We start from the raw sequence: 27,305 nt of genomic DNA on the forward strand, positions 1-27,305 counted from the left end.
GCAATCTCATAAGAGTGTTGAGGAAATTAGTGTGTTGTGATGCACAATGAGCACTTGAACTTCAACATTTCAAACAATGACAAGTGGATTTCCTTATAGACAAATGACTTACGTGTCTCCATCATCATCTGGGTGTGTGGCCAGAGCAACCTCGCGCAGCAGACGATTCGTGTCTTCATAAATATTGGAGTACGGATGAGTTGAGATGAACATATGGGAACCTGTGACGAAGTCATGAAAAAAAACATCAGCAAAAAATAAACATAAGCTGAATATATATCTCATCATTTAAAAGCAAGTCCCTAGAAGAGTGTCTGTTAGGGCTGAAAATATTGAAAAGAAAATGGAGAAAAAAATCTAGGAAATTTAATTAGAGGAAAATGAGAACAGTGCAAATTTTTTTTTCTGCTTTATGTGACATTGCACATCTAGCAATGTGACTTCTACAATGACAATAGGGAAATGATATATTGTGCAGCCCTTGTGTCTATCATTTCATATTAAGGTGACTGAATCAGAAAACCATACAGAACTGAACTGGGTGTTTCTAAAATGACAAAGAACAGTGATTAAACAGTGTAAAAAGGTATTTACTGGGATTTGTCATACTTGTTCGTATGATCTAATCTCCTGATTATAAATATACAACATTGTGAACTCATCCATGGCCGTGGGATGCAGCGCAGATGCATATGCTGACCCACTGACATGTTTTGCAAGAGACTACTAAGCAAACCTCATAACTTCCTGTTGATTGGCTGAAAGTTTCACAATGACAAAGTATACTGGCTGGACTGACCATGACTGCGCAACCTTCTGTTTGCGACACACACACACACACACACTTACACACATATTCACACATATACACAGACCTACAGAGGACCTACATACGTAGATTTTGTAATGAATAAGCAGGACTCTTAAACTGGACTGAGCAGAAGAGCTACACTTAAAAGACAACAGTAACTTGAAGAAACAGCTGAGAATGAATGAATGAATGAATGAATGAATGAAGTTACACTTTCTAGAAACCCAAAGACGCTTTACAATTATGTTTCACACACAACCATTTATACTCAGTACCCATTAACACACAATGGTAATAAGTGGCAGCCAATCGTGTACAGCGTACTCTCAACTGGAAACAACTGTCCACTTGGAGGACTGCATTTTAGACACTGGGGAGCTGAACCAGGACAGGTGCCAATCCATATTTGGGCACAGAGTAATACATACATTGCTACATACACATTAACCTAATCTCCATGTTTTTCGTAATGTGGGAGGAAACCAGAGGAGTTCCCGGAGGACACAGGGAGAACATGGAAACTCCACCCAGAGAGGGACTTGAACCCAAGACCTCAGTGTTAGGAACGGTCAGCTTGTGTCCAAAAAGTTGAACCACACCTCTCTAGGCATTTTTATACAATTACACACACAAACACACACAAAAACTGCCACTTACACAGCGTTGGCAGGTGACCGTGGCTGTGTCCGTGCGCTCCTGCCTGCTCTGGACTCTGGACTGGCGAGAAGCTGCGCGGCCGAGGCTCAGCCCGGCTCAGTCCGTTCCGATTCTCAACGCTGCACCGGGGCTTCTTGGCAGGAGCCGGGCTTCCTCCGGAGTCCTTCTGCGGCTCTGTTTTCGAGGGGTCAGGGGTGCTGTGGTTCTGCAGGTAGCGTTTTCTTATTGGAAGATCGGAGGCAGGCGGCTTCTGGTCGCTGCCACACTTTATTAATGAAGGCTCGCTGCCTACCTTTGCGCCACTGTCAGCTGTGACGGCGGGGGAGGCTGGAGGGGAGCCTCTCAGGCTGCTGCTGCCACTGCCGCCGCCACTGCTGCCACTGCCGCCGCCGCCGCCCCCCACACGGTCTCTGCCCTTGGTCCGCAGGTCGAGCGGCGCAGACGGCTCGGTGCGGTCACCGCTCATGGTCATAGTCGGGAAACGCTTACTGTCAGTCAGCCCGCCGGCATCTTAACACACTCCCCCTAGTCCACCACCGAGCAGCAGCAGCACCTTCAGCCCTTCAGGACAGCCCATGACAGCCAGTCTGTGCAATAAATAGCTAGTGCTTATTAATAGAAAAAGCAAGAAAAGGAAAGAAAAAGTAAAAAACGTATGCCTTTCTGTCAGTAAAGAAAATATAATAAAATATGTAAATATGTGAACCCCTCAGGCTCCAGCAAGACGATATAATTAACAAACTAACTAAACTAGAAAACCATTCTAAAACAATACAATCACCAAAACAAAAGGTCCACCAGCTAGCTATCCTACTCTAATGTTTTGGTCAGATCCCCCACACTGAGTGTGCACAGCAGCTACCTACTATAATAAAGCTAAGCTCCTCCACACTGTAGAAACAGAGAGCACTGAAAACACTGCTGCACACTGCTGAGAGCGACTCATCTGAACTAAGTTTCTCTTCTGCTCTCTCTCTCCCTTTCACACACACACACACACACACACACACACACACACACACACACACACACACACACACACACACACACACACACACACGTACGTACACTAGCACACACGGGGCTTCCCCTTTTCACACGATTATTCAGTTGCTATCAGCTGGAGCCTACAGCGCGCTGAGGCAGGCAGGGTTGCCAGATTGCTACAGTCATTTCCAGTCAAAACGTGTATAACACAATCCGTCAAAATGAAAAGCAAATCGCTCAATAGCAGGTCAAATTAAATTATTAAGACTAAATTATTGAACCTGATTAAATTAAAAAAAGTGTTTAAATGATGATTTCATTTCTGAAGAGGAAAAAACCCAAACCTACCTGGCTCTATATGTAGGTACTGTATGCTTAATGGCAAAGAATTTACAATCCAAGTAGGGAGCCTAATATTTGGCAACTGAAATTATTTGCCTGAAAAAAAGAAGTGTGTTTAAAAAGTGTTTTAAATTGGCAGGGTCAGACCCAGGCTCCAGACGTTCATAGTTCTGCTGTAAGTTAAGTTATACAGAGCAGGGAGTGAGCGACAGAGCTGGCAGGTAGACGACAAACAGCAGGTTCTGTTTACATTTTTACGCTACTGATAATAATTACACAAAATAAATGTTTCAGCATCACTTGGTATCAGTTTACAAAGTTCAGTTTACTTTTACAAACAAGCTGTTCTCCAGTTACAGTTAAAGGTATACGCTGTACACAGTTTAGCTTAGCTAGGTGGGTTAGCTGCCTAATTTAGCAGGAATTTAGAGTGCGACCAATTTAATGCGACCAGTCGTTTGACTGAAGAAAGTTTCCTTCTGGTTCATCAACCCTAGTAAGCTAAGGGTGGGACCCCACTGTAATATATTTGTCTATATATTAATATCAGAACAGAACCTGCCCAGGGCCGGTGAATACATAACCACCGGCGTTCCTTCATTAACAACGAAAAAACAGTTACGCCAGTTAGCCATCTCCATTAATACCAGCAGTCAGCCTAGCTAACGTTAGCATTGAGCTGATAGCCACATTCCGGTGTTTTGAGGGTAATAAATAAAGACTCGAGTAAGCTAAAGCCACAATCCACATGTCATATAAACTCACACAACCTACGTATCAAACCAGCGCAGCGCCATCCATCTGTATTGAAAACGTTTTTAATTCAGATCGGAAATGATTTAGCCTAGCATGTCCGGTTAGCCGTTCGCCACCTCTATTAACACCAGCAGTCTGTTAGCATAGCTAGTATTGGGGCAATAGCTGTATCCCAGTGTTGTAAGGGTTGACCATTGATTTTTAAAAAAGAAAGCAGTGATTAATTAAATAAAAAATACAGTTAGCATCGCCAGTTAGCCGTTAGCCACTTTGGCTAATCTGCTATTGTGAGTATCATATTAAGAGTCCTTTGGTCAGCTCGTATACATGTACATGCAATAATGAACATCCAACATTTAATTTAATTGGAATTTACTAAGTAGATTTTTCCGCAAAATATGGTCTAATATCTTCATTTTATCTTATATTAAGCAGGACTGTTATGCTGTATATGTATTACAGAACGACATCTTTCAGCTATTAATGTAAAAATGGGTGTAGTTACTCTCTAAGACATACAGCTCTGGAAAAACTAAGCACTTATTACAAATTATGAGTTTCTTTGATTTTATCAAATTGAAAACCTGCTTGACTTTTTGCACCAGTAGTGCAAATCCAAAGCTATCCAAAAGCAGTGTGCAAGACTGGTGGAGGAGACCATGCCAAGATGCATGAAAACTGTGATTAAAAACCAGGGTTATTCCATCAAATATTGATTTATGAACTCTTAAAACTTTTTGACTATGAATGTGTTTTCTTTGCATTCTTTATGGTCTGAAAGCTCTGCCCCCTTTTTTATTTCAGGTAGTTCTCATTTTCTGCAAATAAATGCTCTAATATATATTCTCTGTCCTTTAGGTGAATAAAGGTACATAAACTTGGTTAATGTACTTTGTGTTGTAAGAGATATACAGTATTTACAGCAGCTGTTACCATATCCTGGTAGTGCCAGTATGTGATGTACACCAAAGGCGGTGGCATTTATAGTGTTCATAACAATGTCAAAATTATATCGTATTGACCGAAATTACAAAATATATTGTGATATAAAATTTGCCCATATTATCCAGAAATAACCCATAGTGAGAAGGCCAATCTACAGGAGTTGGCCATTTAAGGGGCATGTGACTGAAATGGAGGATAATCAATAAGACATTGAGCTTCAGATGTTCCGTTTGAAGCGCTTTAAACACTTGCCCTTTTAGTTTTTCTTTTTATTTTATTTATCATGAGCTGTATTAAGTTGAAATTTCTGGTCAGTAAAACTTTTTAATCATAATCACTTTTTAGTAAGTTACCTTTGTTATAGAATCGTGCTTCAAATACAGAACTTTATGTTGAACAGAAATCAACATAGCCTAAATAATAAATCTGTAACACTGCAGTGTTAACTGTGATGCGGTTGAAAATTTGGGTGGACCTAACTTTTTAGGTCATGTAATTATTTAATGGTAAAAATTGGCAACATTAATAAAAAACGACTATTTTTTGTTATTAGGTACTCAGCCTTTGGCCAAATGTTTTATTTTGTTTCTTTCCTCTTGCCCTTGTGTCCTGCAGTTCGCTTTGCAACAGTGCAACCGCCACACTTACCTTTCTTTTTAGTGGTTGATCTAGTTTTTATCACCGGTTCATGAGCCGGTATGCTGCAGTACTAAGTAGAGAGGAAGTGGGGCTCTCCCTCCAGCTGTTATCAGGAAACCTATATATGTATGCAAAAATGTTATGCACCCATGGCTAAATTATTTTTTTAATAGTAAGGAGTAAACACAACAGCGAAACAAAAACTAAGCATAATATTCAGAAAATGTTAAATCTTAATCCTAAATTAGTTTTCTTTCAGTATATAAAAATTATGTGGTCCTTTACACCTTTTAACATGTAAATGCATTCAGAATGCATTTAAAATCTGATCACTTAAACCTTTTTAGGAGATGATCTTACGTGCATTTGAGACACATTATATAGCATGTATTTCCTCTTTATACCTGGTCATTTTAATGCATTTTTAGCTTTAGGATTATATGTGGATAGGGCCAAGCTACATAAATGTTCGAGCTTAAACACACCCAATATGATATATTTTTTTTCTGGGAGCACATTCAACAACCAAAATTCCTCGTAATGGTGGAGGAGTTACAAGAAGATGATAGCCAGATCATATCTTATCTGGAGATAAACCCATAAATAAAACTAAGATAACTACTCATATGCTGGTGAGTAGGTAAACTAAAACCCCATTTGACTACCATGTACCTGCAAGAATGTCAACAGGGTGGTGCTCTGAAAATAAATTGTAATGTAATGGTCATGAGAAGGAAAGCTTCTGAGTCCTCATTACAAAACTCAGCTGCTACAGAATGCCTAAGAAATTCTAAAGAAGCCAGAGGAGTGCTATGAAGTAATTACGTGAAAACAGATTTCAGAGAAAAGGAACTGCATTTCATTTCAATTTTGCATTTCATAAAAGCTGTTAAGCATGGGGCTGAATATAAAATATTTTAGGTTTGTGTTATAGCCACATTTACAGGCAACAATTGATACAATTATTCAGAAGAAAACCTCAAATTATCTGTAAAACATAAAGGGGTTGGCTTTTTATGGTAGTATGGTCTTAAACACACAGCAAATTCTACAATTGACTACCTCAAGACTTGCAAGCTGTAGGTTTGTCATGGCCCTCGCAACCTCATGATTTAAGCATTATGGAAAACTACCAGTAAATGCAAGATGGCCTAAGAATCTTATTGTACTAAAAGTTAGAACAGGTAAAAATGATCCAAACGAGAATTGAAAGACAAAGCTAAATTCATTATTAGACAAAGTTAAATTCATAATTAAGACATGTAAGGAATATCACACATATAAATCTGCTTAAAACAGAGAACCCATACAAATTGAAACACCACCAAAACCTCTATGACTACTATTAATTATTAAAAGGCTTCAGCAGCTGAAATGGGAGAGACTCTACATACTACCTTGATTCTGCAACAGTTAAAGCTTAATAAGAGATAGGCAAAGTATTAAATGTTGATAAAAAGTCACCCAAGGCATGTGGGAGACTCCGAAGTTAACTAGAATAAGGTTTTTTGGTTAGATGAGACCACGATCATGCCATCATACTGTGGGGATGATTTCCGACAGCAGGTGCTGAAAGGCTTGTGAAGACAGAGGGTAAAATGAGTGATTCAGTCAGCAAGAGAACCTTGACTTTGTAGAAAAAATATATTCCAGCAAAGCAATGACCAAAAACATGTAGCAAAGGCTACATAGAAATGGGTTAAAATCGAGAAGGTAAATGTTTTGAAATGGGTAAGTCAAAGTCCAGACCCTAATTCTATGAAGGCTTTGTGAAAGAACTTGAAAAGGGCTGTTTAGAATGTAGAAATATGCAGTATCTAAAAGGGCAGATACTAAATACTAACTTAAAGACATATATATATATATATATATATATATATATATATATATATATATATATATATATATATATATATATATAAAGACTATTTATGCAATCCACTTTTTCTTTTATACAGTTGAAGCAAGAAATGTACATACACTGTATAAAAAGACACATTACGTTTTTTTTACTCACTGTCTGAGCTTAAATTAGACTTCAATTAATCAGTTAGGATTACCAAAATTATTTCTATTTGCTAAATGCCCGAATAATGAGAGAGGGAATTGTTCTGAGAAGTTATAGCCATTTTTTTAGTCTTTTTATACATTTTTTATACAATGTATATAAACTCTTTTTATTTAACTGACATTACTTGATAGAAATCATTTTTCACTTAAAAAAAAGTTTGTTAATTCTTAGAAATGAAAAGCCAAAGGATACTGATAAAGTCTCAATCTTTTTAAAGATTGGCTGGTAATTTATAGGCACTGTATATATATAAAGCCAGGCTGGGATTCACCCCTCTTTTCACTCCTACACCCTCCTTTCCACTGCCTCCACCCAGGGTCTCACCCACCTATAGGCTTTAATTTACCTGGGCCCGTTTGGGACTTTCCAGTATCATATGGGTGAGTGGATCGCCAAACAGAAAAGCTTAATGAGCATTTAAAGTCCCTAAAATGCCATGAAGAAGTAGTGGTGGGGTTTGTCAGTTTATAATCTGTAATATCATCCTCAGGGCATGATGGCATAACACTGAGAACCCAACACCCATGGGACAACAGGGCACAAACAGAAGAAAGAACCTCTCAAACTGCTGTATGAAGAATTTGCATAAAGTCTCTGTGAGATGTAGGTAGTTTCCTACAGGACAAGACAGGTATGAGAGCAGGCATAGGCCAAAACCAGTTTAAGGAACATCACATTTCTAACAAAAAAAAAAAAATAGTTTCAGAAAAGAATGTGTTCATTTTTCTATGCAGAGTTTATATCATGCAGGCTGTGACACAAATGTACAAACAAACATAAAAATAAAAACACAATGATTTGATGATAAGTGTATCTTGACAAATACACAACATACTTCATTAATTATGTTATCTTCTTTGTAATATCAGATTATTTTTTCAACTCGTGGAAATTTTTTTTCTTGTCACCATTAAAGACCACAATTTACTTTACTGCCAAAGGCTTTGTCCCAAAGTGTATGATAACAGTAGATATTTATACAATGTCAAATTGTAAGCTCTTCCAATTAATGTTTGAGAAAAAAAAACTATGAAAGAGAGCCCTCTGTTGGTGAGAATTGACTACAAAACCCCTTCTCTCAACCATACAGTGGTGCTTGAAAGAACCGTTTAGATTTTTCTACATTTCTGCATAAATTGGACCAAAAACTTATCCGATTTTCACCCAAGTCTTAATAGTGGATAAGGAGAACCAAAAAAACAACAGATTTGTTGATTCATTTTTAAGTGAAAATAGTCCAATATTACATATCGATGAGAGGGAAAAATATCTGTACCTTTAGTACATGGGTGGCCAGTTATGTCAACACAAAGCAGGAGTAATGAGCTGCTTAGTGGGATCACGTGTCACTTTATTTACCTCTCACCAGTACTCCTAGCAGCTCCAAATCTAACTTCTAACAGCTCTGTTAACTGCCCAGTGGATATGAATCACTCATTTAAAATACGTACTTAATCAAAATATGAGTGCTTTGAAAAAGAAAAAAAGTAACTGTATTGACATAAAGTAGTTTAAATTAATTTTAAAAAGATCCAAAAATAAATAAATTCGTTTTCAAAAAGAATTGAATATTAGTACTTAAAGAGCCCCATTCCACAGTCCACTTCTCCAGAGCTTCATAACCAATAATTTCTCTGCAGGTTTTTATGGTTTCTTATCCAAAGAAATGGTAAGAGCATCTGTATGTGCATTGCCCCTCAACACTCGATTGTTGTTGTGCTGTGATTGAAACCTAATAACATTAAATAGCCTGTTGGAATGTTGGGCTAGCATAGCTAGCTAGTTTATGACCAGTGTCCATAAACATAAACAGCCAATGGATACAATCATAATCCTTCTGATAAGAAGTGACAGAAAGTTCTAACACAACGGTGGCGAAAAACAAGCTCTTCAGAAGTGGACATGTAGAATAATTTAATTCAGCCAAATTTCAAGTGACTTAATAAAGTGAAAGTTTAAAGTGTATTTACATTCAAAATATTACATACTAGTTAACAAAACTTTTTTTTTACAAATCCCAATCCAAATTGCTCTTTTTGTGATGTACCTGAAACATTATTGCATACATGTTGGCAGCAGTGATTGTGTAAAAATGATTTGGAAAAACTTTTTTTTTTGTAATTAATTAAGTTGATGCTGCATCTTCCCTGTATCTGATTTCAACATGTTTAACCAAACCTTTATCCTGTTTGGTTTTAACAGGGCTTAGAAATATACACTGAATCAATATTATATTATGTTAAATTATAATATTAGTAAAAAACATTCATACATGTCAATTTAATCAGGATAAACATTTGTTTACAAACAACTATTAAGGCCAGACTGTTTATCAAAATTATACTTGTATCAACAAATAGAAAGGGTGCAAAAACAAGTTGGCTTATAAAAAGGATATCAAAAAAAGTTGCGTCCCTAAAAAATGATAAATGTGAGTAGAACATGTAATCCAATTTTTTTTAGGTAGAGGGCAGTAGAGATTCATAATTAAATACGTCAGATTAAGAATCAAATTGCAAGCAAATGCTGACACTTTGATTATTGAACATTATATGTTAGTACAATCTGTTTTATATTTATTTATTTTTTTCCTCAACTCATTACTCAATTACCCACAAATAGTGTAGTCCAGTGTAGTCACACAAATGCTTTTTACAACTGTTGTTAAAAACATTAATCTCTCTCTCCCTAAATCACAAAACACATTTTATGCACATAAGTGGGAGTTTGCATGTGTCTATTATGCTATTACCCTCTTTGTGTCCTCTTGAGGTCTGAACTAACCTGTTTGTCTGGCTGTTTGCTACCCGGAAACTGATCAAAGAGTTGGTGATAGAGTGAGAGAAAGAGAGGGGGAGAGAGAAAGAGATAAAAAAAGACAGAGACAACCAAGCTAGTTCCGGTCTTGGGCATACTGAGAGGAGTACCTGTTGATAGTATGATAGAACAACAGAAGGTTGCCAGCAGAAGTAAAAAGTGAGATCTCATGGGTGCCAAAGATAGTGAGAAAGGGTGAGTAAGAAGGGGCGGAGAGACTGTGAAGGGGAGGGAGCTTGCCAGAGCAGGCAGCATAGAGCATGTTCAAAAAATCTCTTGAAATGTCTGAAATGATGTTGCTGTTTGCAGAAGAAAGAAGCTGAGCGTGATGTGAATGTAAGACTTTTGTTTTTTTTAATTTTCTTGTGTCAGTTGCTTTCCTGGGGTCAATTTTGTCCCCCTTCAGAAGTCACTGAGGGTGATTTTTACACAGGTCACTCCTTGAAGAGAACAATATTTGCTTGATCAGATCGGTGGGAGTATGACATGGGTTGAGTTGGATTATGCAACAGCTTTTGAGACGCACTGCAAAATGGAAAACTGAACAAAGTATTAAAAGGGTAAGACAACTTCTAAAATATGTTATTGATATGTCAACTCTGATTACTTGGAAGTATTGTCTAAAGTATCTTTGTGCTTTTTTTCCTGTAGTTAAGACATATAGTCTCAGGAAGTGTCTTCGAATGAACTCAAAATGCAGAAAAAGAAACAGAGGCATTTTTGGGGAGCTACTCACTTTGGCTACATGACCTCTGGGTGAGCGGTATTTGGCTTCACATACACAGAACAATGTCCCTGGAATAAGAAATTGTGTTAATTATATGTCACTCGTAGGTTTAAATCAAGGGCCACATTATTACAAAGACTGTGTTTAATCATTGGGCGAAGGAAGACATGGGCAGTCTTTAGGCTGCAGAATAACGGAAGTGATTGATATCAAGAACCTTTGATGATCACTGCCCCTCTAGGCACATGTTGCACTTTCACCAGTCCTTTCAGAGGCCTCTATGTCGCTCTATGTACATGTAAAGTCATTGGGTCATCCGGTCTGAAGGAGAAGGACACCACTTCACATCCATCATGGCAATGGCTGGAAGTACAAGGGGTTTAGGCCAAAGCTTTGAGCTCGATCCATTCGACCCTCCATCCCAGCCCCCCACCAACGCTGACCGCAAACTCCTCGAAAAAGCCCTTAAAAAATTATCTAAACTTCACACACTCTGTACTGACTCACGGCTAGGTCTGAAGAATAGCCCACCATACCTTCCTGATCTGGTGTCAGAGACTGTGATCCTTCTGACAGAGGTATGGGATCCCTACAGGGGCCCAGCACCAGCCGTGCCACGGGGGGACGAGGCGGACTTTCTGAAGATCCATGTCCGGCACCTCCTAGACAAGACGAACAGGGCCATCCTGCTTTTCAAAGAGGGCAAGGACAAGATGTTTGAGGAAAGGTCTAGCTACAGGTGAGACTGTTAAAGGGTAAAGGAAATTTCATGTGTTAGCTTGTAACTTCATTCCCCACAGATTGATAGATGAATGGATTTATAAGTTGATTGATGTATTTACTAAATCTCCTCTCTAAGGGGATGTTTAGGCACTACAGTAGCAACATGTAAAACGTGTAGAACTGTAAAAATACAGAAGACTTGAAGACTAGTATTAATTACTAGTATCGTTTTCCAGCGAGCAAATTTGCACTAACTATTCTTTACTTTCTCTCAGATTCTGTACATAAAAAAATTGGGTACTAATTTGCTACAAAAAAAACAGTTACACAGTTTACCTCAAATGTAATTGATCTGCTAATACATGTCTGCTTCTAATGATTGCTTCTTTTATAGTTTTTTCCCTGAACCTGCGAAGCTAATGGTACTAAAAAGTAATAGAATTGTACATAGCATAATGTATAATTGTAGTGACATAGATTCATATTAGGCTTGTAACTCCAGTACAAATCTAAACAAACAAGACAGACATTAATAGTAAATACTTTAAAAATAAATAAATAAATAAATAACAACACTACTACCCCTGAGACATCAACATCAACATTTACACAGTGAATATAAAGACTCTAAAACGACTTTTGAATGTGCTAGATAGATAAACTCATAGTCAATATGTTCAGTGTCATATATCCAGTGAAAATTAAGCAGAAAATGCACAAAAGCGCTTAGAGTTTTCAAGCTCTTCAGAACACATAAAATAAACACATATCATAAAACATCAAATTATTTTCTTTGAGAATTTTCCGTTTTTGCATTTATTACTTTTGAGATTTATTACTTTAAATCTATTTTTCATAACTATTGCCCTCACTTTTGGCTGTTGCTACAATTCACTGTCAAGAAATAAACTGGTTTCTGGGGTCTCTTTACCCTCCACATAAACTGAAAATAGCATGCCGGACTTGCCCCTTTTTAAATTAAGAGTGGGCCAAGTTGCTGTTCTACTCTGACTACTAATGGCCCATGTGTATGAATACTGGAAGCCTCGGCCATTATAATGCTAATTGAGGAAATCTTCTAGCTGCTAAAGCCAGTGGCCTGGCAATAAGTCCGAGCACGGACATCAGTTTCTTACAGAAAGATTCACACAGAAATCTAATGTTTATTTTGATTAGTTGTCTTTAACAAAAAGTAGTTTTAAAAGTAGTTTTAAAGTTGGTTTTAAACTTGGTTCCCAAATTTGGTCACATAAAAACATTTTGAAACAAGATAACAAACAATATATTTAAACATTTGTATTGTAGCGCAAATAAATGATCTGTATTTACAAGGAACAGATCTGATTAAAAAATGTGTCAATCAAATTTAAAATTCCAAACAATTCAAACCTTTTACAGTCAGTCAAAGATATGTTTAGTATTCAAAGACAGCATATAAACGTTGTTTTTCATCTTTATCTAAAGCCTAAATTTAACACCAATTATATCATTGTTATAATAAGGGGCAAGTGGAAAATGTTTATTTATTGATTGGTGAGTCATACATTTCTGTAAAAAATGAAGATATAAATACTATGAATACAAAAGCAATGCACAGTAAAAATAATAGGAAAAATGGGTTTCTTAACAATTTGTCAAATATTGAAAAATATAGATGAAAAATTAAATGAAAAAAATGCGAACAGATTTTAAAAGTAAGATGTAGCATGAGGTTATAATGTTGTGTCACACAATGCGATGTTGAGGATTCTAGATATTCTTATCAGGTATAAACATATCGTGTTAGGTCTATTTATGGAAAAGTTTAGTGATGATTGACTTCATTTTATTTATACAGTATTACACCTCCCTGTATTAAAACACATAACCATATGTTACATTTACATAAAGCATACAGAGACTATATCGCTACAAAAAATATTTTTCCATACACACCCACCATTTAAAATTGTATTCTTTCACAAAGCTTTTTTACCAATGATAAAGATATGATAAAAGATGTGCTATCAACAGTTACAATACAGCAGTTTGATGCCATGGCTTTAAGAAAGTTTGAGTGGAAAACAGGGTATCTCATACCAAAATATCTTTGAACAAAAACATAGGCCTGTCACAATGAAGTCTTTGTTTGGAAATTATATTATCCCAGAAATAATAATAATAAACTTAAAATATGTATAATAGAACAAATAAATCCACAGCATATGACCCCACCTGAGGCCACATTGTTGCAAAACAGGGACCTGGTATAGTCAGATTCATTTTTGTATAATAACAAAATATATATATATATAAAAATAATAATTAAATTGCTAAATTAAAGTTATTTTGAAGATAGATATTTTCTTTGTTTAAAGTTGAGTGAAAGAGTTGAATTTGGCAGAGAATGCCTTTGTATGTAGTTACTTGACGCCTTTATGGGACGTTTATAAAAACGATAAACTTTCTCAGAATGGCGAGATGTTTTATCTTCTACTTAAAGATAAGGAGGTAAGGTATACAGACCAGGATATAGACATTGAAGATTTAAACCTTTTCAGTTCTGACTACTGATTTGTCATTTTTCCTTTAGGCACACTCTTATCGTCCAAGAGTATGTATCTCGATGTTTGATGTTTTTCAGCTTTTGACAGTGTGAATTTGGCAGTTTTTTTATATAATGTGTGGACCAGTAGAAATTCTCCTAAATAACACATTTCTCTTTACATTTCTTTTTCATTTAAAGTTAGTTTTAAGTTAGTCAATTTTTTCTTCTTCTGTAAAGTTAAGATTTTAGAGATACAAGGGCATAAGGACAAGGACAACTTTTTGTTTATTTACCGTATAAGCCATTTTTTTGATAACTAATAGATGTCTAAAAATAGAAAAACATTACATGATCAATGGAAACTTTAGACCTAAAAAAAACAAGAAATCTTTATAAATAGCATTCGGAAGGATTGAAAGTTACAGTGAGGTCGTTGTGGCCAGGAAGCTGCTAGCCCTAGATAGAATAAAGTGTGCTCAGCCTATCAAGATGGAAAAAAAACTCAGCAGAGATGGTCAGTTAGAGCCATTTCACACACCTTTTAAACTGCCAAAGCTAATTTTAGCAGGGCTAATTTTTACTTGAAGTTCAACTGAAAGAATTCAGGCGCGAATGTGAAAGCTAACGACAGAATAAGATGTATAATAGACTCTGCCTTTCAGTGGATCAGTTGAAAGCAGCATACAGCTCCAGATCATCTTGATGGTCATCTAGATGCTATTATCTAGAAAAAAAAATAGAAAAAGTAGTTTTAAGACCATAGCTTTTTCTACAAATGTTAAATTAACATTAACATGCTTTAAAAGCAATTACACATTCTTACCAAAGAGCTCTCAAAATCCCCAAATCTGCTTATTAAATAAACTTATTAAATATTGTTTTAAGCGAATAGAGAAATGTTTTTTTTTGCAAAATAATGCCTCATAAAAGGTTAAAAATAATGTATAATTCACGAGAAACAATAAATAAAGTAAAAACATTTTTATAATGTACAAAAAGTATCAAACAATATTGAGTTGCTATATTTGTATATTCATTTTGATTAGCACTTTTTAATCAAGCCCCTTATTCTGGAAAACAAATGGTCACTTTTCGGTTTAAAATTAGTTTTGTGTGACATTACATGTTATTTTGTTTGTTTTGTTCATTATCAAAAGAGAGTTTCATTTTTTTGGTTTGTAAAAAAAACAAAAAAAAATATTTAAAGGAAATTGAAACAACTCAGAACATTTCAATTAAACTTTAAGCTATATGTCTATAGCTATTTCTGTAGCAAGACAAACAGATTAGTTATATAGCTATATAATAAACATTTACTTTTTTAAAGAACTTCAGATGCTTACATGTTTGTTGAAGTCCACTACCAAAATTAAGACTTCATACTATTAATTATTATATTTATTAATTAATACTTTAATAATAGCCTGCAAACAAGTATTAAGTTGAATGAAGTATTAAGAGGAGGTATAAGAAAGAAGGTAAGTTTTGTTTTTTTTATTCTGAGGTTGTCATTGTTGTAGTCTATGTATGGTCATTCACCAGTGGAAAATTCTGTCAGACAACTACAAAGATCCAGGACAGGAAATGACAGACTGTGACTTCCTGTTTGTAGTTGTGAGCAGACATGCTTTTACATGTGGATATGCAGAGTACATGCTTTCTCTTTTAATTACGCGTGCTTGAACATGTATTGATCCTAATGGTGTAAAAATAGTATTATAGCATTTTTACTGTGTTTTAGAAACATATTGAGCAAGTAACTAAGTTACTACAATCCCAAACAAATATGATAGCACACACATATTTGGACTTTACATCTCCCAAAACAAACTACTAACATCAATTCTTACTGCAGCAGTAACATTGAGGTGTTTAAAAACTCCAGCAGCACTGCTGCCTGTATCTGATCCACTCATACCGGTACGACACACACTAACACAACTCCAGCATCACTGTAAAGCTGTGAATAATCCATCACCCAAATAATACCTGCTCTGTGGTGGCCCTGGGGGGTCCTGACCATTGAAGAACAGGGTGAAAGAAAGATAATAGTAACAGCATGCAGAGAAACAGATGCAAGACTACAGTTTGTAAATATTGAAGTACACAGTACTCCTAAAGTGCTCCTGTAGGATGGTCAGTGTTTCTAATACAAGGGACAGTGAGGATTGAAACAAGAATATGGTTCTAATGAAGTGGCTGGTGATTCTATATGCAAACCTTATTATAATCACATGTTGTTCTTTTGTCAGGAGAAACCTGACAAAGCTTTCACTGCTGTTCAGCCACATGTTGTGGGAGCTGCGAGCCATGTTTCCTGATGGTCGATTCCAGGGTGATATATACAAGCTGACTAAGACAGAGGCACAGGAGTTCTGGAAGAAGACGTTTGGATACAGGTTACTTTGTTTTTTCTTTGATTGACTGATTAGGGACAATGCTCATTAATAAAAAAATGAGCCAAAAATATATATATATAATAATCTGTGTCCTCTATTGTGAGTTGAAGGCTTGCTTTATGTGTATTCTAAAGCATAAGGGTGTTTCTAGTTAATGTGAGGAAGTAAACCTTTTTTTTGTCCTCTTTCACTCTTTTAGGTGTATAGTTCAGTGGAGCCAGTTTAAGCATCAGTTAAAACGGGTGCACGGCTTTGAGGAGGGAATGGAGGCCATGGCTCTGAAGTCGACAGTTGATCTCACTTGTAACGATCACATTTCTGTTTTTGAGTTCGACATCTTCACCAGGCTGTTTCAGGTACATTCAGTGACAGGATTTGCTGTGGGAACTAGTTTTATTTGTAAATAAAATGTATAATCAGTACTAAAGGAAAGGGTATTTAAATATTAATATATATATGAAGTCATTACTGTAGTTACAGTGGTGCTTGAAATTTGGGGAACCCTTTTTTAATTTTATATATATTTTTCCTCTCATTAGCCCTGGTCAACACTGCTCAGAAACTGGAACCAGTTAGCAGTGACTCACCCCGGATACATGGCCTTCCTGACCTATGATCAGGTCAGAGCTAGACTGGAACATCACAGACATCGTCCTGGCAGGTAAGTCATGTTGTTAAGAATCAGTAGAAGCATGAATCCAACTGACAGAAATCAAGAGTCTGAAGAACTGAAATTGTTCATGTTAAAGAGAACCTGAAAGAGAACTGTCTTTAACTGACCTTACTGCTTTTTTTTTTTTTACAATGCGAGTGACCTCTAAAAAGTTTTCCGTTCCTCTTTAGCATTGATTAGATCGCACATCTTTTTCTGTTCTCACCACAACTTTTTTGCAACTCACACCCCAACTGGGTAACACTGAATTCTGTCCATCTAAAATAATGGTTCACTAGTTCATATATTTATAAACTGCCAAAAACCACCTACTGATTATGTTGTGTGCATCTTGCCCGCGTTTGCAAGCTCCAAACATACTGTATAGTGTATCTCTCCATAAGGAGGGTTGAAGACCATTGCGTTACAACTGGTGCACTACTTAAGAATGAAAACCTGCAGCCACATTTATCTTAAGTGGTGTAACGGGTGTGTGGTAACAGTTGGTCTCAGTTTTTGACAGTTGCTCACATGTGCTTGAGGTTGTTTGGAGTGAAAGCCAGCCGCCACCCTGGCGTTTTGTGGTCAAGATTGGTAACCTCTCGTCCAGTGAGTCTACCAGCAAGTCAGTGGAGTAGAGTGGAGTAAAGTTCAGTCGTGGGTGGTCAAGTTATTCTAAAGCAGGTTCTTTAACACTAAATACATATGTGTATTGCTTGCCATACGTGTCAAAAGTAATCCTTCAAATCTGAACAAGAACTTGTGGTATAAACATAGCTAGAGTTCAGTTCTATTCACCATTTACTAGTGAAAAGAAATCCTTTTTTTCAATAAAGTAAACAAGCCAACTGGTATTCCCCAGAGCTGTACTGATATATATAAATATCGGTGTTCAGAACACACTGTTTTGATTGGATAAAAAGTCATTTTTTAATTTAGGTTTTATGCATATGATGGTGTGCTTTTACACTATAACAGTTTTTCTCAACTTAAAAAAATCACAGTATATGATCTTGTTTACAGTATTGCAATATATTGCAATATATTGAATCGTAATCCCTGCATCATGATGTGTATCATATCACCAGGTTCTTGCAGTACACAGCCCTAGTATTCCCTGTGGTAAACAAATATGTGCTAAATAGGTATGCACCGACAGGGCAGTTTCATATGGAGAGGAATTTGTGCCAAAATGAAATGTAAATACTGTCCAATCAGAACCCACTACTGAACTTGGGGCAGGGCTGAGAAACCAGAAACTCAATAAGGGCAAGCATCATGCTAAAAAATTAACCAAACACACCTTAACCAGCTCAGTTGCTTCCACATCCGTCGTGGTCCACACCAGCGAGTGTGAGAACCAAGCCCATGTTAAAATCTACTGAACTCTGAAAAGCATGCAGTTGTCTGTAACTGTGCCAACCTTAATTTATAGAATTAAAGTGTTTATTTCCTCTTTTATCAAGTTTAAGTTTATATTAAGTTTAATTAAAAAAGCTTTAAACATAGTTTTACAAATGATTTTCCTTTACCATATTCCATCTATACATTCCATGTATTCCATCATTTTATGCAGACATAGGCATCTCAAAAATGTTACTTTGTTGCACTGATGTTGAACCGAATTTAGTTTCCTGGATATCTGTCAATTCAAGTTTAATTAAAATGTGCACTTCACCCTGGTGAGCTTGCTTTTGGATTTTTTGGTTTTTATTTTAATTTGATATGTTTTATGTGTACATAAACCAAAAGTAATGACTTTTGTTTAATGTAGTGTTAAAGATAAAGTAAGATAATTGACTTCAGGTAAAAACACTCAAAATAAAAATATTTTAGTAAATCACAGAGGCAAAATGCACTATGAATGTACACCACAGTTCAGTAAAGGATATATTTTAAGCCAGTCTCTGGTCTAGACTATTTGTAATGCATTGACCTGACCTGATATGTTTGACTTTTTTTTTTCTTTTTCCTTGACCACCTTCTTTCATCTGCACGCTTGTCTTAGCGTCAGCATGAGGCCTAGTTTCCATTACATCACAACCTACCTAAGACTTTATTTGGATTTGTATGTATTCAAACTGCATTGTTTTCAAACTCGTGGTGATTGTCCATAACCAGCTTTTTTCTAATGAACTTCAAATTTAGAGAGTTTAGAGAAGATGGTCAATATGCCTGTACTTGTATGATATGAGTAGACTTATTTTTGGGGTTAAATGATGAAATGTTTACCTAAATTGCCTTATAGTATTTTTCAGTCCTTTCTTAGTACTTAGAGACTGAATAAAACAATCAAACAAACAAAAACAACAACAAAACCCCCTAAAAATAGTATCGCAATATAACACAGTAATGCAGAAGCACAAGGAAATAGGAGAATGTACGTGTAACGTGTGTTTTAAACAAACGTGGGTGGTTTCCTCCTTTGTGGTTTCAGTCTGGTTCATGGTTTTCAGAGAAGAAAAAGTCCAACTAGGTGTGCATTACTACACAATGGACTTGTGTACAAATTGAACACTACTGTGTACTTCTGCAACACCTTTGCAGTGGTGGCCGAAATTCTACGTACTTGCTTAAAAAACAAGCAAGCTGATTGGACCAGAATAGCAGCTGTCCCATACAAAGAAAACCACACCAAGTTATTAATATTATACAGGTCTGTGAAAAGACAATTTATCCATACACTGTATGAGAAAAGTGCATGGAAAATGCCATTTCACAAATCTGTATAATATTAATAAGTGGGTGTGGTTTTCTTTAAGGTAAAATCAGGTAAAGATAAATATAAATATACATTTTTAAGGACCTTGAGGCTCGGGTTGCACAATAATGAAAAAACTGACTTTGCATTTTTTTTGTTGCAATATTAAAAAGTACAGGAATTTTGACCTGATTTCTCGGAAAACCAATGATCCAACATATCATATTCCTAATGTAGGTGAACTCTTCACAATCTGTCTTTGTATTGTATTTGCAGCTACATCTTCCGTCTCAGCTGCACACGAATGGGCCAATGGGCCGTTGGCCATGTGACATTTGATGGCAGTATTGTACAAACTATACCAGAGAATACACCTCTCTTTCAGGCCCTGATACAAGGATTCAGAGAGGGATGGTATGCGCAAATTACCAAAAAAACATTCATTTTAGAATCTGAAAGAATATGATGTAATACAATAACTAAGAATATGTATACCTGCAGCTACTTGTACCCAGATGGACGTGATGTGAACCCTGACCTCACTAGCCTGTGTATGGCACCGCAGAAGGGTCGAGTTAAGGTGACGGAGGTAAGGGATTTTATCAGAATTACAGTTATTAGTAATAATTAACCTGTAATAATTAAGTCTTCACTGTCAATAAGTAAGTGTACATGCACGTTTATAATCGGATACCTGTACTAGTTATCTGATTAATCAAATAGTCATGTAAACACAATAGAAATATGTAAAAAAAAAAAAAAAAAACAGTCGTGGCATAAAATGTAACATCTTAATCATCAAGTTTATTGGCTGATTGCAACACACAAGTCGGATTATTACGTTTTTCTATGATCTGCTAACCCAAGTTCATGTAAATGCATCGATCCAATTACTGACAAACTCCTCTGTTCTGCATTAAATTAATTATGAAGTGAATATAAATGTACCCAGTGATGATTTGGAGTTTTAGTTTATATTCATTAACTTGTTTTATTATACTTTCTTTTTCTTTCTCTCTCTCATTTCCGCAATTTCCCATGTGCAGGAGCAGTATGAGTTGTACTGTGAAATTGGAAGCACGTTTCAGTTGTGTAAAATCTGTACAGAAAGAGACAAGGACACTCGCATCCAGCCCTGTGGACATCTTCTGTGCAGACCCTGCCTCACCGGCTGGCAGGTATTCTAGACTCATAAATTGTCCATTAAAAAAATTAAGCTGTACCAAATTACCTTATACTATAATTTACCATTAAAAATGACATGCTGGTTACATGATTTGTATAACAGCTAATGTGAAACTAGACAAACCATGCAGGCCTAGTTTTGCAGGACCACCATCCCCTGCATGTCATGGCAAGTTTCGTGTAGACTCAAACTGACTGCCAGACTGCTCACACTGTTTAATCCCATGAATGAAACTCTTGAGTTCTTCTTTCACTTCAGAATGTCATTGCCTTCCCAGTTTTTTGTCCTTTTAAGAGAAGCAGAGACTTTTTGCAAGTCTCAGTTTTTCTTCTTAGCCCTACACAGTGCACTACAGAAGTAATACAATTATGTTTTTTTATATATTCAGATAGAGGTGAACTAACATTAATTGTTTGCCATTAAATATACATATGTAGAATGCTCTATTTTGTGCCCTACATGGATCCATTTAAGATTTGGTCATTCTCAACTTAAAATTATTCTGTTTTCTTTGACACATTTTAGAATTCTGGACACTGTGTCAAAATATTATTACAGTTTTATTTTCATGACCTTAGTTATTCCACCTTAAATTCTGCATCATTAAATGTGTTTATATTCATGTGAATCTTGAAAGTGAAATGAAACTCTGGCACATTAAAGCAGGAACTCTGTGAGGAGCAGTCTATAGAGACAGTATGGATGTGATGGGTGATTACACACTAAATTTTCATAAGCTGTGCATACCATGGCAATGTAGTTGCATAGCACATATACCATGAAGTATTCAGATAATAGTTTAAACATTCACTTATGTTTGGAAACATGTCACATCAAAAATGGTCACATTTTGTCTCTCAGGGTTCAGGTAGGAGGGCACCCTATGAAAATTTGCCTCGATTAAACATAGAGCGCACATGTAAACAGAAACGGTAGTCCTTTAAACGTTTTGTAGGTATTTTTTAGGTGAAACCGGGAGCCTAGTGCATCCCAAAAAAAATGTTTACATTAACATTTTAATATAATATTATAGGGGCGGCACAGTGGCGCAGTGGGTAGCACTTCCGCCTCACAGCAAGACGGCCTGGGTTCGATTCCCGGCTGGGGCATCCCGGGTCTTTCTGTGTGGAGTTTGCACGTTCTCCCCGTGTCTGCGTGGGTTTCCTCCGGGTTCTCCGGTTTCCTCCCACAGTCCAAAGACGGCATGTTCAGGCTAATTGGAACTTGATTGAAATTGCCCCTTAGGTGTGAGTGTGTGAGTGAATGTGTCTGTTTGTCTGTCTGTGTCCGTCTGCCCTGCGATGGATTGGCGGCCTGTCCAGGGTGTATCCTGCCTTCCGCCCGATGCCTGCTGGGATAGGCTCCAGCGACCCTTCGCGGATTAAGCGGTTGACGATGAGATGAGATGAGATGAGATGAGATAATATTATAGTCATTATGGGTTTTAGAAAAATGTGTTTTGGGGAGAGGGGTAGTGCACACAGCTGAGGAAACTTAGAAAAAAGCTTCGGTTTCATCTTAAAAGAGGGCATCTTCATGTTGCACAATACTAAAATATTTTTTTTCTTCTCTTTTTTCCATTACTGTAAGGCTCTTCATAAACACATGCATTTGTTCTTCTATGTCTTTTGTCTATTGTCTTCTATGGCGAGGCCTAAGCCTTTATACTTTTTATACCTGAAGTATAAAGCCAGTACTTTTATTACTTACACTTTTATTTAGGTAAAAAAGCTTCTAAATGTGTAATGAATGCGAATGATTTATTTTTGACACCTTTGAATGCATGTGAACTGATGGTGGGTTCACAATGTAATATTCTCGCAATAAACTAAGCAAATGTTGAGAAGTGTAGAGTGGTCCAAAAATGCCAGTGTATTTGCTTTCATAAGGAACAGAGTGCTTGCCCACTACTCTTCATTATCATATTTTAAACTGATTCAAACTGTTACATGTTTGCCCATCAGAAAAAAATTATCTGATTGCACAAGGCTACTCATGAGAGAACTGAGAAATTCCCTCCTGTGTTCATTCAGATAATGATGTATTGTAAAAAAGATAACATGACCTAACATTTGGGCTTACTTCCTGTCTGTGTTTAATCAAGTGTGTGTGTGCGTGTGTGTGTGCGTGTATGTGTGTGCGTGTATGTGTGTGTGTGCGCATGCATGCACATATCTAATTTTCCACTGCTTTCACTTATATTGTCACACCCAAGAGCAAGCAAGCATTTACGTTTTTAAGAACAGGAGTAGGTCATGTGTTCCTGATGCTTCTTACTGTAACAGTCATTTCCTAAGAACAAATGCATGTGTTTATGAAGAGCCATACAGTAATGGAAAAAAGAGAAGAAAAAAAATATTTTAAAGTATTGTGCAACATGAAGATGCCCTCTTTTAAGATGAAACCGAAGCTTTTTTCTAAGTTTCCTCAGCTGTGTACATCTGACTGCGTGTATTTGTTTACAACATTGTGCCTCACACACAGAAATCAGATGGGCACACCTGCCCTTACTGTCGCTGTGACATCAGAGGGACAGAGTCCATCCTCGTCGAGCCGTATCTGCCCGTAACTGGAAGAAGAGAAGAGGAGGAAGACGAGGATGAAGACCATGAAGATGTAGAAATAGTCATGAAGGCACTGGCTGCTATGAAAAGGGTGAGATTTAGTGCACTGTATGCTTGAACTACAGTGTGCTGGTGCTGTATGGTTAGGTCTGGGTAGCTTATTGTAACACTTTACAATAAGGGTACAATAATTAACAGTACTTACAACCAAATGTCTCAGTTAATTATTAATTGACACTAGTTGTATTAATCTGGTTAAGAAATTGTTAGTCATTACAATTTTACTAATGTCTCAGTTTATTATTTGTAGTAGTAATGTTTAATAATGTCTTAACTAGTGTAAGTTAATAATTAGTTGAGACTAGGTCTGTCACATTAGCATGTTAATTGTGAATGATCACAGAAAGAAGAGCATTAAAAAAATAAAATTATAATTACAATACTATGGGTTATCACATATATTTCTGGGTTAATATGTTGTCCAAACAAAAATAGATTATACTTAGTAGATATTAGATTTTACACTCTGATAATTGCCAGTTTGTATTTTTTACAGGCATCTCTGGATGAGTACCAGGTCCCCAGGTCCGGTTTAGGACCTCCTCCCCTCCCCCCAAAACACAACAACTCCGCCCTCTCCCCCTGCCCATCGCCAAGACCCCGCATGAGACCTTCCACCAGAGGAACACAGACTAAAGGTCACAGCGGCTCAGTGAGTATCTGGACTGTCAGGGACGGCTGACATTAAACTTATTGCAGTATTACCGTACTTAACAATTTTAGACAACAGTAGTAAAGTAGCAGTACAGTAACAACATTTAAAAGACTTTTTTTCTTTTAAAACGTTATTGACCAAAATTAAGAACACGTTTCTATTGTCTATATCTGTTTATATGTCGATAAAGTGTTCTAAACAGTAAAATAAGAAATGTTTACCAAAGCTGTTGTTAATTTATTTTAAAACATTTTAGCACTCTTAATACATAGAGTTACACTCGTTTGGATATTTTTGCTTCTGGATGAATAGTAACATAATAATATCTAATAGTAATGTAATATAACATCAAGACTGGGCAACAGTCTTGTATCTCCAAAATTAAAACCTTACAGGAGAGGGAAAAACTTTTTACTCATTAAAAAAGTCAGTGTAAATTGATGTATTACAATTTACAAAGAAATTCTATTGGTCTATTTATCATATAAATATAAAGAGTATAAAAACACACTATAGAGAGCAACTGTTCGATTCAAATTATTTCACAAACGTGAATATAATATAAAATAATAGTATAATATAAAAGGCAAGGTGTGTCCTTTTAATTATAATGTTAGTTCTGTTGATGTTGGGATGTTTTTAATGTAAGACTTAATGTTATATCTACAGACACATTCAGAAAATCTACTAAATCAAACAGAAGCTTCCTTCAGCAGCAGGTAAGATCAAAATGTGATTGAGGAATTCATTTAATCAAACTTAAAATGAATTTAAGAATACGATTAATTCTCTTTCTCTTTCTCTTTCAGAGACGATGCTTTTTCTGACCAAGTATCATCCTTGCAATCAGGCAAAAACAGTAAGATGCTGCTATGCTCTTTGATCACTAAATATGCAAATCTTTTCAAAAGTTTGCATGAATTCACACTATTGGACATTATTGTGCAATTTATGAGAAAAATTACATAATATGTTAATGCACTGACAAAAATAGAAAAAACACTGTTAAGCTTGACTACTCTACTGACTCTCGCTGGTCATTGTACGATAAAGAACCTTGTTGCGGTCTGTTTGTCATAAATACCGTAAACCTCAGCTCAGCATGCAAATTTCCACTTCCTCTGAGGCCTATCACTTCTGACCCTGTTACTCAGAGGCCCCCCCACCCCAACTTAGGACTCTTCTACTTTTTTTTTTAAGCAAACATAAAAGCTTATGATTAATCAAACACTAAAATATAAAAGGACATACATTGTTCTATAATTAGTTGACTCATTCCTACAAGTTATGCAAAAACGGAGGAACCTTGTTTACAGTAACAGCACATTGGTATAATAGTAGCCACTTCCTGTTCATATCTGAGGTTTGATGCAAATGTTTTTTATGCAATATGTACCAATCCCAGTATGCCACTGGGTTAACCTCCTACACTGCCTGGCCAAAAAAGAGTTACAAATAAACCACAAATAAAAAAGGTCACACACAATCTAAAATTTATTTGGACCGCCTTTAGCTTTAATTGAACAATTCCACACTTTCGCTATGGAATTGTTTTAATCAGCTTTTTTATCCAGTTTTGGATCAATCCCAGATCATTTGCTTAGTTACATTCGAGTGGCGATTTTTTTTTTTGGCCAGGCAGTGTAGTTTTGATATGGTTGCATTTAATTACAGTTTCTTCTCAAACTGAAATGAATTCCCCATTAATATTAATTTTAACAGTATAAGTATCAACAGTAGTAATACGTACTTTAAAAAAAAACAATAAACATATTTGTGACGTAAGCATAGTTTTTTTTAATGTCTTGTCTTATTTTTATTTTTACTTAAAATGCATTTTTAAATTAGATTTTTAATTTATTGCAAATTTTATTTGTTTGTGGCCATAAAGCATGGTAACCGAAAAAATGAACCTGTATTAAATTATACAATATACCTTAAATAGAATATTTAAAGATTATTTAACAGTGACACCTTGTGGTGAGAGTAATACAATTAAATGATACTGAAAAATGTTCATTTTTCTCTCTTAGCTGGAGTGCTGTGGGCAGGACCTGCAAATTCAGCAAAAAACAAGAAAGAAAGAAAACGGGAGGAGCAAAGTATGTATGATAGAAGAATCTCAGAGACACAGCTGCCAACAGGAAGACACAGTCGAAAGGACTTGGACAGACACAGCTTATCCTGACGGTGCTCCACAGATCCGCAGGATGCCATTATAGACAGTAATATAAGGATAGATTACAGTGTTTTTTTCTGCATATAGTTTGTTCTAGAGAGTTCATCGGCCTTTACAACCACATAGAAGGTCTATCAAAGTGTACTGAAACCATGTTTAAGTGGTTAACCTAACTGTCTTAAGTTTTTAGATTCTACCTCACTCATGCTGAAGGCTCCTTTACACATCCTTTACATATATCAATGAATATGCCGTTTCACATGTTGTGACCATCACTGCCTAAATACTTCTACATGTAATGCTTTATGCTGACATGGATATTTAGGAATGCATCTATTTAAAAGCTGAGTTGAAATTAACAGGTCATGATAATGTACTTGCTGCAAAGGGTCACAGTCAGCTGTTAAAAAAACAGCAGTTAGGTTAATTTTCTTACTGAGTTCCTACTTCGTCATGTTCATATATTCGTCTGTATCTGCAAGCTTTTAGAAAACACGCACAAATACAGACAAATTAAACTCTTTCTGTATTTGTACTTAACTTTAAGCATAAATGAGCAGTAAGAATAGAAATACTGTGTTCTGCTGTATACTGAAGAATCCAGAATATGACAGTCTTACTTGATTTTAGGCATAAACATAGACCACACATACAATTAAATCATACATTACAGGCCAGACAGCTTAAACAGAAAGTCAATAACTGTTTTGTGTGTTTTTTATATTTATCACGTTTAAACATGCAGATAATGCAACTTTAGATGATGTATGTTTACAGCTTTGTTTTAAATAATATATTTTCTATAAGTGAGAAACACTTAATACCATTTATCTGAAAAAGTTTCAATTTATTCTAGACTTTTTAATAAATTGGACAATATTAAACCCCTTTTATTTGTCGGCTCATG

At 36.1% G+C, this 27,305-nt stretch overlaps 2 protein-coding genes across 6 annotated transcripts in view; one reads left to right on the forward strand and one right to left on the reverse strand.

The window, feature by feature from the left end:
• bcl3 (BCL3 transcription coactivator) overlaps nucleotides 1-2,457 on the reverse strand; it is a 29,845-nt gene extending 27,388 nt beyond the window's left edge. The window contains exons 1-2 of the mRNA XM_049480606.1: nucleotides 1,469-2,457; nucleotides 113-221 (exon numbers count right to left, since the gene is read on the reverse strand). Of these exons, the coding sequence (XP_049336563.1) occupies nucleotides 113-221; nucleotides 1,469-1,940 (581 nt within the window). The 5' untranslated portion in view covers nucleotides 1,941-2,457. The remainder of the gene's footprint in view (nucleotides 1-112; nucleotides 222-1,468) is intronic.
• Nucleotides 2,458-7,454: 4,997 nt separating this feature from the next.
• cblc (Cbl proto-oncogene C, E3 ubiquitin protein ligase) lies at nucleotides 7,455-27,100 on the forward strand. 5 transcript variants are annotated; one of them, XM_022673612.2, is made up of 15 exons: nucleotides 7,455-7,588; nucleotides 7,699-7,839; nucleotides 10,459-10,585; nucleotides 10,677-11,491; nucleotides 16,255-16,401; nucleotides 16,601-16,757; nucleotides 16,941-17,062; nucleotides 20,031-20,168; nucleotides 20,256-20,343; nucleotides 20,801-20,932; nucleotides 23,425-23,595; nucleotides 24,061-24,216; nucleotides 24,889-24,938; nucleotides 25,029-25,078; nucleotides 26,253-27,100. In XM_022673612.2, exons 4-15 carry the CDS (start codon nucleotides 11,106-11,108, stop codon nucleotides 26,405-26,407), a joined length of 1,752 nt encoding a protein of 583 aa, XP_022529333.2. In that variant the 5' UTR covers nucleotides 7,455-7,588; nucleotides 7,699-7,839; nucleotides 10,459-10,585; nucleotides 10,677-11,105; the 3' UTR covers nucleotides 26,408-27,100. The 5 variants fall into 5 exon arrangements, with proteins under 5 accessions (XP_022529333.2, XP_049336384.1, XP_049336383.1 ...); XM_049480426.1 differs by lacking the exons at nucleotides 7,455-7,588; nucleotides 7,699-7,839 and adding exons at nucleotides 9,512-10,220; nucleotides 10,335-10,361; XM_022673613.2 differs by lacking the exons at nucleotides 7,455-7,588; nucleotides 7,699-7,839 and adding an exon at nucleotides 9,515-10,361 and having other exon boundaries at nucleotides 10,677-10,781; nucleotides 11,348-11,491.
• Nucleotides 27,101-27,305: the final 205 nt, after the last annotated feature.

The sequence above is a fragment of the Astyanax mexicanus genome, chromosome 6 (assembly GCF_023375975.1).
Source record: "Astyanax mexicanus isolate ESR-SI-001 chromosome 6, AstMex3_surface, whole genome shotgun sequence".
Lineage (NCBI taxonomy): Eukaryota > Metazoa > Chordata > Actinopteri > Characiformes > Acestrorhamphidae > Astyanax > Astyanax mexicanus.